General features: G+C 58.7%; 1 protein-coding gene and 1 long non-coding RNA gene across 2 annotated transcripts in view; both read right to left on the bottom strand.

Moving 5' to 3' along the window:
- Positions 1-5,607, bottom strand: part of LMF1 (lipase maturation factor 1) — a 122,879-nt gene extending 117,272 nt beyond the window's left edge. Inside the window, exon 1 of the mRNA XM_025369753.1 lies at positions 5,402-5,607. Coding sequence (XP_025225538.1) covers positions 5,402-5,594 — 193 coding nt within the window. The 5' untranslated portion in view covers positions 5,595-5,607. The remainder of the gene's footprint in view (positions 1-5,401) is intronic.
- Positions 5,608-10,298: 4,691 nt separating this feature from the next.
- The window catches only part of LOC112614554, a 3,584-nt gene continuing 1,564 nt past the window's right edge, over positions 10,299-12,318 (bottom strand). The window contains exon 2 of the long non-coding RNA XR_003117097.1: positions 10,299-11,627. This is a non-coding gene — a long non-coding RNA (uncharacterized LOC112614554). The remainder of the gene's footprint in view (positions 11,628-12,318) is intronic.

Here is a 12,318-nt window from a genome sequence, read left to right as displayed (position 1 = left end):
CTTCCAGAGCCAAGGATGAGCCTTGAGGCTGAAGAGCTCACCGAGGCCACTACAAGACAGAAAGAAAAAGAGCCTCAGAGACTCCTCAGTAAATAACCAGAACAGAGAGCACAGGTGGAGAGCAGGAGGGCGAGGCACTGAGACTCCACAAGCTTCCAGGGAGAAAGAGAGTCAGATGCTTGAAGACGCCTCCTCGATGCTGCAAAGCTCGGAGGGAAAGTGGCTTCGACGGAGAATTACAGATCCGGGCAAGTTGGTCCTTTTCCTTTCTGGAAAAGCTGCTTGGGGATACACTCCAGCAGAAAGAGAATCCGCCAGCAAACGGACACACGAGGAGCCCAGGAAGTATGAACGCAACCAAGGGAGGGCTGCGGCAGTCTCTCTCCTGCTGGGCCACACCTCAGGGCTGGAGGCGGGTGGAGGGGGAGGAAGGGGTGATGGCTGGAAAAGTGCCCTGTGTTGATACTAAGCCCTGGTAGAGACCACCTGCTACAGGTCAGGCACATTTCACTGAGCAGGAGATGCCCCTAGAAGACAGGGGATAGAGGTATAAAGAAAGCCCTCTCCCTGACTGCAAGGAGCCAGAGGGTAGACGGGCACAACAACACTGGAAAGGGGACAACATCAGCCATAAAGGAAGCAGAGAGCAGGGCTCTGGTGGTCAGTCCTGGGTGGGGTCAGGAGTCCACGAGTGATGAGGGCTAAGTCTGAAGACCGGAAGGGCATCGGCAGCCATGGAGAGAACAAGCACAGTTCAACCCCGGGAAGGCAGAGGTCAGGTGGTCTCAGGACCGTGGTCAGAAGAGATGCCTCACGTGGCAGGGACACAGCGGGAGCAGTTCAGGCACCATGGCTCGTCTGCTGGGGGCCCAGCCTCTTGTTGCAAGCAGCGCAGGTGGACATCTGCCCCAGAGGCAGCAGGGAGCATGTGCCCCAAAGCCGCCAGCACTCGTGCCCTGTGCAGGCGCCAAGTGTCCGGCCCTGGCCGGGGCAGTTCCCTCCTGGGCCTGTCCAGGAGTCGGACCCAACAAACACGTGAACTGACAGACCAAATCCCTCAGGAGGGTCTCTGTGCCAAAGCCATGACAGCCACGAAAAGTGCCAGTCACAAAGTCAGTCTGCAAATGCCAACATTACCCAGTCTCCCAAGTCACATTTCACCCACAAATCCCTTCCAAATTGTAACAGTGTCTCATAAATGTTTGAGCTTCAAAAGAAAGGTCCTTTCCAACGTTCAGATATACAGATAGACTCCGTGGCTGCCTGCGAGCCATCTCCCGCGCCAGCGTGTCCTCCGTCCACCTTCTGGGAAGTGTGCACAGGCGGGGAATCCCATGTCAGCCTCAGGATGGCCCAGTGGTCAGTCTCATCTCATCAGTGACAGGCAGGTCTTGATGAGCAACTTGGCTAAGGCCACATAGCTAAGGTGTGGCCCACCAACTCTGAGCCCCACTACTTCCACCTGTCACAAGCTTCCGGAAAGTTCTCTGCAGTGAACAGCTATCAACCCAATTCTGACCAACTGTAATTACACTGTTTCCAGATAACACCTGAATTCTGAGGCAGTTAAAATGCATTGTGTACATATTCTATGTGACTCTCAACAATAGCAAACCAACGTGAGTTCAGTCCAGGAGAACCCAGCCGGGGTGGGCAGCTCTAGCCTAGGGCATCTTCAGTAGCACCTGTGAGGCTGTCCTTCCCCGGCCTTGTCAGGGATCCAGCTCTATCCACTGGCGCTATAACAGACGCAGGGCTGCCGGAAATTCCAGGAGTCTAGCCCCAGCTGCCTGTGGCCACCCATGGACCGACCTGCCCAGGCCCCCTGGGAGAGGGATTTCAAAGCATCAAGGAACCGGCCTGGTTGACAAGGCTCCAAACCAGCTGTTTGCCACACACGCCCTTGCACTACAGGGTTGACCAGTGCAGGCCTCAATCTTCCGCGGGGAACGCTGGGCCACAACGCTGGTGTGCGACCCTGGGGGTCCCTGCCATAAAACAGCGAGGGCTTCTGACCAGGCTGCTCTGCCCTCTGTCCAGTGACCCTGGGCATGGTGCCTGCTCTTGGGTTCAGTTTCCTCATTGCATATACAGACGGCAGCAGGCCTGAGTGCAGGAGGCACCAGCACCCATGGGCGGCCAGCACTGCCCCTACACACCAAGAACACAGCACCCAGGTCCTGCTGCATAGGCCGGAAACTCCTGTCACATGAGCTTTTACTCATCCGGATTTCGGCCGTTCCTGGGAGTGGCATCTGGGCTGAGGGGATGCTCAGTGTCACGTGTCCCCGATCACCTCGGGCGGCCTTGGTCCTCCTAAGTGCCGTCACGGCCCGAGAACGCCACTGCCCAGATGTGAACTGGGTGTCCAGGATACGCAGGCTGCACAGCGACATGAATGAAGGGCAGGGCTGAACTCCAGGGCAGATGGACACTCGCTGCACAGCCAGGCCGGAGGCTGACCCTGCTTCCTCGCTGTCCACCGGGGGCAGTGACGTTGTCACCAGGAGGTCAGCACCGGGCAAGGTGCTACTTCAGCATCTGCCCAACACAGTAATCGCACTAGGGACTGGAGTCCACACGTCAGGATAACAGGTGTGTCTTCAACTCTGAGCCCTGTAAAAATGCCACTTTCCGCTAACACCACACTCCGGCTCCCACAGCACAGCAGGGCATGGCAGACACCCCAGGATGCCCGTGGTACACACGTCTGTGTGCAGTAAGCACACCCCCAGCGCCTACACACCTCGGTGGCAGCACATGGAAACACCCCGGCCCACGGGGGGAAGGAGCCAGCCCCAGGACGGACGCAAAGTCAGGCTGAATGCAGAGGCCTGTCGCTGGCAGCCGGCCTCTCCGTGTCTAGCTTCGAAGCTTCCCCGACAGAGTAAGCGTTTCTGTGTTCCCCTGATCTGTACATTTTTACTACATCTGCTGAGACAATCTGCCTAAGGGTAAGCCTGCCTCAGTTCAATGTCTTTTAACAAGGGGAGTTTCCACAGAATACATTTGATTATGTGTTTAATTACAAGTGTTCAATAGCTACAAACATTGTAAAATTCAGTATCAAGTGAACTATTTGGAGAGCCCCTATGGCAACTTGGAAAAACCCTGGGATTCTGAGGAACAGGAAGGAGCGCACGGTCCCAGTAAAATCCAGAACTTTCTAGAAGGAGATAAATACAGGATGACTGCCTGCTTGCCCTGGGCCAGCTCACTCAGAAAACCATGTCCCTGGAAGATCCTGGAAGATGGGAAACTGGTTCCTTGATACTGCAGAAAGACACTGATTCTACCCTAAACATACTCACAAGATAGAAGAACATGCATATGTCAAGGAGAAATGTTCAATGCTGGGCACCAGGCTTAAAATATCTGCTTGACCCAGTGGCTTAAAAGTGGTTCCTTCTGAATTGAACAGAGAATCCCTGCAGAGATCAAAGGAGCCTCAGCTCGTTTGAAAGAGTCTGAGCTGGTTTTATGAAGCTGTGCTCAGGAGGCAACGCGGCTGGGACTTCCCGCTGTATCTCGGGCTCCCCTGTGGAAGGCCTATTAGAGCCTCACAGCTTCGCTTTATCTCTGCTTCATCGTTTGCTAAGTGACAGCACCAACATTTAGAACGACTGTTTAATACTGTGGAGGGAAAAGCAACCTGGGAAGAACTACATTTTAAAATAATTGCAGGCCGGGCACGGTGGCTCACGCCTGTAATCCCAGCACTTCGGGAGGCCCTGAGGTCAGAAGTTCGAGACCAGCCTGGCCAACATGGTGAAACCCCGTCTCTACTAAAAATATTTTTAAAAATTAGCCAGGCGTGGTGGTGGGTGCCTGTAATCCCAGCTACTTGGAAGGCTGACACAGGAGAATCACTTGAACCCAGGAGACAGAGGTTGCAGTGGGCCGAAATGGTGCCACTGCACTCCAGCCTGGGCTGAAGTGAGAGTCCGTCTTAAAAATAAATAAAATAAAATACAATAAAATAAAAATAATTGCTTTAAAGAAAGAGAGAGAGAGAGACCGAGTTGAAGCCAATACTGCAATCCCACAGGAAACCTTGTAGTGAGGAGCACATCTCGTCACTTTGCACCAGGAGGTGGAAAGTATCACACAAACGTCACACAAAACGTCAAACTGAGCATCACTCCAGCACGGCCAGGCTCCCAAACTTCCCGTGATGTGTGTGGGACGAAAGCTGTGCAAACAAGAACTTCTGCAATCCGACCGTTTCCTTCCACGCGTGAGGGAAGTAGACGACGGAAGGAAACGGAGACGTCCAATGTCCACGGCCTACAACCACGCGTGGACAACGCCAGAGCCAGTGGCTCCGGGGCCCTCTGGAAGGGTGGCTGCCCACGCACCCCGCTGGCTGCATCTCGGCCTGGCACGCTCCCCTCACTTCCAGGCTCATCTGAGAGCCTGAGTTTGGGCTTCGTTGCTACTAACAGGTTGGGCTTATGAAACACGTATCCGCGTGTCCACTAATGTCCCTGTGATCACAGGACCGTTCTCTTCCAAACCAGTTGTGCGTAGTCCGGACTGGGGAGGGAGGGAGTTGGAATCGCCAGCTGCCCCTGGCCAGGGGGTCCAGAGGTTTTGAGCACGAACCGACTTTTCTCAGAGCTCTGCCCTGCAGGCTGCGCACGCTGTGGGGTGAAGGGTCTCAGCCAGCGGACCCCGCCAACCACATCCCAGAGTGGGGCGCAGGCTTCACCTGCAGACGAGGCTCCAGAGCTGCCCCCAGGCCTCCGCTGGGAATCCCCCCGAAGGCAGGCTGAGCTAGCCCAGGACACTAAAGGAGAAACTCCAGCCCGGCCACCAGCCCGTCACCCTCCCTCAGCCCTCGGGAGACGCGGGGGAGGCTCCGGGGCCGGCTCCTCGGAGTTTGGCAGGGGCCGCACGCGGTGGGGATGCGGCGTGCGGGGGCCCAGCAAGAGCGGGAACCTCCACCGTCGGCACAGCGCTGTGCGGGGGCAGCAGGGGCGCCTCCCTCTCCAGGCCTCCCCCGCCCCGCAGCCGGAACGCAGACCCCCGACCTGCCCGCGGACGGGCGACCCGCCGCCTGACTGGTCCCGCTCGCCTGCGAGCTCCTGGGCCAGGGCCCGGGCCGGCCCCGCCTCGCACTGCCCCGAGCCGGTCCTGGCGGGCGCGGCCGAGCAACTCCGGGGCTGCAGGTGGAGCCGGGAGCCCAGGCGCCCAGGCCGGAGGCTCGAGGCGGCGACAGCAAGCCTCGTCCTGCCCCGCCCCGCCCCGCCCCGCCTCGCCCCGCCCGGCCCCGGCAGGAAGGAGGGCTGCGTGGGGGCGCCGCGGCCGCGGGACCGCGCGGAGGAGTCTCGAGGGAGGGCGGGGGTCGTGGGGCGCGGAGGTGACGCTGGCGGATGTCCCGGGCCCGCCCGGCACTCACAGTACACGAAGGCTAGGGCCTTCAGGAGCACGATCCGGGTCAGCCAGAAGGTGCCCGCGTGGAGGTGGGCCGGAGAGACTGCGGGGTCACGTCCCGGCGCGGGCGGCGACTCAGGCTCCGGGTGCGAGTACCCGGTCTTGCGCCTCCTCACCGACTCCTCGGGCGCCGCCATTGTTGGGCCGTCAGGGCGCATGTGCGGGGAGGGCGCACTCCCGGAGGCTCCGCCCATTACCGGAGGCCCCGCCTCTCCCAGGTCGGCCCTGCCCACAGCCGAAAGCCCCACCCACATTCCCGGAGGCCCCGCCCCCTCCAGCCGGCCCCCGCCCACGCGCTGGAGCTGGTGCCCGGAGCCTGCCTCCCTCGCAGTCCTCGCTGGGCGCTGCTGCGGGTAGGGTGCGGGACCGGGTACCTGGGAGGTGGTGCGCGTCGCCCGACCCGAACTCACTGGGGCATGCACGCGTGCCTTCCGTCAGTCCGCGTTGCAGAGGCCCAGGTGCCCTCCCCCAGCCAGGCGCCTTCCCTCCCAACTCTTGTCCTGGGGAAGGTGGGCTGCAGGAACCCTGGCGGTAGTGCCACAGCGTGCCCCTGCCTCACAGCTGACACTCACTCCCAGTATCCGCGGAGGGTGCTGGGCGATCGTCGCAGCCAGAAAGGGACAGAGTAGGCAGGGCTGGGCCTGGAATGCTGGGGGGACCCACCCTCCCCTTCCTCCCAGCCTTAGGCCTTTGCACAGCCCAGCTCCTGCCAGCCCTTGGGAGTGGACTTCAAGCTGTGGGGGAAGAGGGGGACTCAGGACTCAAGAGGGAAGGGCTAACTGCCCATTGCCCCAAACAGAACCTGAGGGAGGACACCAGCAACTCTACATTCTGATGACTGGAGGGGGGTTCTGGGGGCTGATCCGAAGTGGGTGCTGGGAGAGGCTGAGGTCACAGGCATTCCTTAGAGGAAAGAAAGGGTGTGAGGCCAGAGTAGGCATTGGAGACCTAGGGGTTATTGAATCAACTGTGGGGCACTTGGAAGGAAATCGTGGAAGTGCAGGTTTCTCCTTATTCGTTCGTCAGAGCTCTTTACATATGAAAAATCGTTCTTTTGTGTATATTGGAAATGTTTGTCCTGGCTTTTTGTTTTTGTTTTTACGTATTCTTGTCTTTCGCCCCTCTAGTGTTCCTGGTGTTTTGGCATATAAATTATTGTCACTCGGATAGTCAAATGCCCCGTCTTTGTAACTTGTTTAATTATATCTTCACCACCTGTACTGTGAGCCTTGTGAGGGCAGGGACTGACTGTGGACATCAGGTCCCCAAATCCAGGGCTGAGCAGCAGTGGCCAGAGCTTCCTCTCAGCCTCCAGCCTCCCTGAGTTGCTGGGGTCATAGCATACCTGTACATCTTAGGGTTTAATTCATTTTTAGTTTCCATTTCTTTTCTATGAAAACCCCTTTAGGAGTCCAGCTGTGCAATGGGACCCTGTAAAAGATGTTGCCATGGGTGCAAACACGCAAACATCCTCCACATGCTGGCCAAGCCTCCGGGAGCACGGCGTGTGCCTGAGGGCTCGGAGCCTTGGGGATTGCAGGAGTCGTTGGCCCTGGCAGGCGCCCAGCACCCAGGTCCCTCCACAGAACCCACCACCCGTACCTCTCCTCATGATCTGGGGGCCAGTTTAGGAAGGGCCAGCAGAGCTTACACTGTTCCCCTCCTCTGTGGGGAACAGGGAGCCCCACACCCTCGGGCTACGCCTGCAGAGCGGGCCCTGTCTGGATGCCAGGCCTGCTTGGAGACGGACGGCGAGAGGGACTGCCCTGTGTCAGGTGTGGCCCTGCGCTGTCCTCAGGTGGGGCTGCCGTCACAAGGAGCCTTTGTGCACAGCTTCCCCTCGCTGGGCTGAGCTGCTCTCCCTGCAAAGGGCACAATGGGGCATTGTGCAGAGCAGAAAAGGGCCTCTTGTTCCAGCTTCCAGCGCTCCGGGCTCCGGCTCTGCGTTTGCCCAGGGTGGGAGCAGTCAGCGGAAGGGTCTGCTGGGAGCTCCTGTCCTCTCTGAGCTCAAGTTTCCCTCGGGGTCTGCTCTCTTGGGACGCTGACCACAGGGGTCCCATCCTCGGCCTAGAATGGCTCCAGAGCAGGTCACTGGGGGGGGCAGGGCTTGCACCGAGGAGAGGTGGACCAGCGGCTCTGTTCATGCCCATTTCAGCCTGAATTTAATCAAAAGTGCACTGGGTTATGATTCAGCCATAAAAAGGAATCCAGGAGCCAGGCGCGGTGGCTCAAGCCTGTCATCCCAGCACTTTGGGAGGCCAAGACGAGTGGATCACCTAAGGTCACGAGTTCAAGACCAGCCTGGTCAACGTGGTGAAACCCCGCCTCTGCTAAAAATACAAAAAAATTAGCCACGCATGGTGGCGGGCGCCTGTAATCCCAGCTACTTGGGAGGCTGTGACAGGAGAATTGCTTGAACTCAGAAGGTGGAGGTTGCAGTGAGCCGAGATTGAGCACTGCACTCCAGCCTGGGCCACAGAGCGAGACTCTGTCTCTAAAATAAAATAAAATAAAATAAAATAGTAAAATAAAATAAAATGGAATCCACTTCTGACACATGCTACAACACAGATGAACCTCAGGACATCAAGCTCGGTGGGACAGGACAGACGCGGAGGTCACATGTTATGTGAACCCATTTACACGAAACGTCCAGGGTGGGCAAAGCCACTGGGAAAGGAGGGAGCTCTGTGGTCCAGGTCTGGGGACGGGGAGTGGGGAGCGGGTGCTCTGTAGGTAGGACGTTCCCTTTTGGGCTGATGAGAATGTTCTGGAACTAGGTGATGGTGGCCCAGCACTGCAAGGTGCTAAACACCACTGAGTCGTTCACCGGAAAGTGGCTTATTTCATGCTATGTGAATTTCGCCTCGAATTTTAGAAAAGTAAAATGAGGCCGGGCACAGTGGCTCACGCCTGTAATCCCAGCACTTTGGGAGGCCAAGGCGGGTGGATCACCTGAGGTCAGGAGATCAAAACCATCCTGGCCAACATGGTGAAACCCTGTCTCTACTAAAAATAGAAAAAAAAAAAAAAATCAGCTGGGCGCGGGGGTGGGTGCCTGCAGTCCCAGCTGCCCGGGAGGCTGAGGCAGGAGAATGGCGTGAACCCGGGAGGCGGAGCTTGCAGTGAGCCGAGATCGTGCCACTGCACTCCAGCCTGGGCGACACAGCAAGAGACTCCATCTCAAAAAAAAAAAAAAGTAAAATGAAAACAAAAGAACGACAGACAGCCCTGCACTGGTGTTTCAGAATCGCCCAGAAGGCGCTGTCACCTGTCGGAATACATCGTATTATTTACATTCACCTTACTTCTTCATCTGTATTAAGGAGCATCTAGCAGTTTAAAAATAACATTTAGATACAGGTGTGTCTTGTTCCCCAAGAAGGCACTTCACTTAAAAACAGAGGCTTCTCCGCAAACCCAGAGCAAGTTGCAGCTGCCAGGAAATCGGCCAGGTGGGGTCCTTCCACCCTGCAGCTCAGCGCCGGGCGGCCACAGGAACCCGGGCTCTGCCCTGAGCGCCTCACACCAGCCTGAGGCGGGAGAAGGAGGAGGGCGTCCTGAGTTTGCCCTGTCAAGCAAAAACTAAGAAAAAAGCCAGGCTGACCCAGGAGAGGCCTGAGGGAGTGGAGATGAGGCTCGGCCACCCCAGGGCTGCCCGGTGCTGGGGGAGAAGAGGCTGAGAAGAGGAGGAGAGTGGGGAGGGAGGGAGGGAGGGGCTCCCCAAGAGCGCGCAGGCTGAAGACTGGGCTGTCTCCCCAGAGACCCACCGATAAGCCTGCCCTGGGTGGGACCCTGTCCCCATCATCCCAGCCTGCGCCAGCACGGCCCCTGGGACCCAGGCACACACAAGCCCATGGCTGGCCACGCTCCCAGCAGCTGCGGGCCCGCTTCAGGGAGGAATGAGCCCCTGTCGGCACCTCGTCCAGCTGTCCCCCAGCACCCCGGCCTGGCAGCTCCTGCCGCATCGGGGCCATTGTCCTTGGCATGCAGTTGCAGCTGTCTCTGGCACCCACAGGAACCCAGCGTGGGCCCGAAGCTAATCGTGCACCCTTCATTTACCCCAATTTTTCATGTCCTGAAGTCTGTGTATGGAAGGGGAGCCCAGGACCCACCGATGCTAACGTCTGTCGCCGCCTTCTGGAAGGGTGGTCGGTTTGGGCAGATCCTGCCGTGACTGTCCAGCGGCCAAACCCCCCCACGTGAGGCTGGCAGGTGCGGGTGGGGGCTGAGAGAGCAGGTGTCGTACCATTTGCTGGTTGTCCTGGGACCATGACTCACAGACGGCTGTTCTGCTTGGCTCACCCTGTCCTCTCCCTGCATCCTCAGCTACAGGCCACGAGTGCTCCCACCCCTGCACCCCAGAAGGAGACGCGGCTCCATGTGACCCTGCAAGCTGGCAAGCCATGGTTTCTAGGCAGACCGGAAAGCACAGCACCCAATGTGGTGATGTTCTCTGGTTGCAGGACCCTGTGTGAGGAAACAAATGTGTATTATTTTTTTTTTTCCTCTAGGAATCATATTCTGCACTGGAAAAAGCCTTGGAAATTGCCTGGCCCAGAGGTCACAAACCAGAGCCCTGCGGGCTGAGCTCTACCCACAGTGCAGTTGTCAGTCAGTGTAGCGGTCACCAATGGCCACAGTAGTGCTGCGTAACAAACAGCCTCGGAGCCCAGTGTTGTGTGTCACCCGGTGGTGCCACCCAAGCCCAGGCCACAAGAAAGGCAGGGCAAAGGCAGAGCTGGGCCTGTGCCTTCTGTCCTTTCTCTGAGCCTCTAGAGCAAAGCTTTGCTGAAGGCTCTCATCTGAACTGAGACCGCGGAGGAAACACATTCAGAAAAATGAATACTTGGGAGACAGCAGACATTTTTACAGGGTGTGTTTTAATTTGCCTTTGGCACTAATGGGTCTCTGGAACGTTCCATCCTGGCCGGGGAGGTCAGGACCTGAGCAACCAGAGCCCATTTCGAGAAAGCGGGTTTTCCTTTGTGGCATGCTTATTTCAAGCACCATTTTCCCTCCTGGTTATACTTGAAATGGGGCTCGGTGTTGGGAGATTTCAAACATGGACATTCCGGGCAAGGAGCCTCATGAAATCTGAAGGTTGAGTGTGGAAGGATGGACACAGGTCTTGGCAGCCTAAGTGGGCACAAAGGCTGATTTTTCTGGAGTCAGTCCTCTCCTGCTGATGGGCTGAGAGAGCCCCCCCAGGTCCCGTGTCCCTTCTCAGAGGACCTCAGCCCCCCTGGTGCCTGGGCCTGGGATGGACTTGGGGCTGGGGCCCAGGGGAGCCAGGGCCTAGCATCCTACAGGGGCCCAAGGGCTGAAATGGGGCTGGGGTCCCTGGATCTAGGGGATGAGGGCCTAGAATGAGGCTGCGGTCTGGGGTTCAGTGGTGTAAGGACCAGGAATGGGGCTGCGATCTGTAGTCTGGGTGTCTGGTGTCAGATAGCACCCTCCTGTACAGGGCACAGAAACCCACATCTATACTGCAGGGTTAGGGACAGCATTTACTGCCACCAGTGAAAGTGTTGACTCCACGTGACAGACACTGCCCCTAGGCTTGGCCTCCCTCGGCAGGAGATGACGCCCGAGGGGAGGTCCTTGGTACTCACCTCTCCCTGGCTGCTTGGAGCCCCAGGGCGTTGCCTGGGGATGTTTTAGGGCTGGAGAAGGACCCTCTGCCCACTGTCAGATGAGAAGTGCGGAGAGCAAATGCGTGCTGTTGGTGCTCCCCCCACCCACCACTGAGAGGGGAGACGGATGGGCCCAGCCGGAAGCTTGGGGACCCGCTCCCAGCCTGGAGTGACAGACGCTGAGCAGCAGGAGTCACAGCTGTTCCCGACACATCCGTGATCTGAGCGTGCACCTGTCGCTGGGGAGAGGGCAGCGCTGGTCTCCATGCTTTGAGCTAAGCATCGCCCGCTCCCCGAATCCTTTCCACGTGAGAACAGCCCGGGCAGGGGTCCTCAGCAGTCAGTAGCTACCCCCGCCAGCACGGGTTCACAGATCAGGAGGCTCCCAGTGTGTCGGGGGGGCGGAAGGTGGAGATGGGGAGGGCTGGGCTGGAGACGCTCGTCCTCCGTGGAGGCCGGGGGCATCAGGAGGACCAGGAGGATGTCTGGGCTGCAGGCAGAAGTGAGCTGCAGCGGGGCCAGCTCTGGCCGCAGAGGGCCCGGAAAGCACTGCTCCTGCAGGGTGCCAAGAAAGGCTCACTGAGTGGTTTTCCACTGCCCTGTGAGCGCCGGGAAGCTTAAGGCACAGACAAGGCCAGTTCTCAGGCAGACGCCACCCCGGCCAACAGGCCAGCCTTGACCCAAACCGGAACTCGTGTCCCAGCTGGCACTGTCAGCACCCGAGACAGTGAAGCACAGGGAGCCGCAACCCAGCCCAGAGCTCCAAGTGTGCGCGGCCAGGACGCTGACTCCCGAAGGGGGTCTTGAGAGGGGTCCTGCGAACCCCTCCTCTCCGCTGGAGACCCATCCGGGGGTGGGGCCTTTCCAGCCTCTGTTCACAGCCTGTGCCGGCCCAGCCTGTACTCACTGTAGTCTCGCCAGACCAGCCGTCATTAAAAGCACCAATTAATCTCCCAGGCTGTACCAGGACGCTGCCAACTGCCCCACGGGTGCTCGAGATGCAGGGGCTGGGAGGCCCGGGCCAGGGCTCTGCACACACTGGCTGCCAGCGGGTTCACGCCCGCCCAGCCCTCCCTGTGCTTCTCACAGGCAGCACAAAAGACGGGCCGCCCGACGTAGGAGGAGGGACGGGTGGGAGGTGGATGGAGGGGGACAGGGGAGGATGGGCAGGGAGGGACGGAGGGGGACAGGGAGGACGGGCAGGGAGGGACGGAGGGGGACAGGGAGGACGGGCAGGGAGGGACGG

This window comes from Theropithecus gelada, chromosome 20 (genome assembly GCF_003255815.1).
Source record: "Theropithecus gelada isolate Dixy chromosome 20, Tgel_1.0, whole genome shotgun sequence".
In the NCBI taxonomy this organism is placed as follows: Eukaryota; Metazoa; Chordata; class Mammalia; order Primates; family Cercopithecidae; genus Theropithecus; species Theropithecus gelada.
The sequence above is the reverse complement of the archived record's forward strand: the minus strand, read 5'-3'. Positions and strand labels throughout refer to the sequence as shown.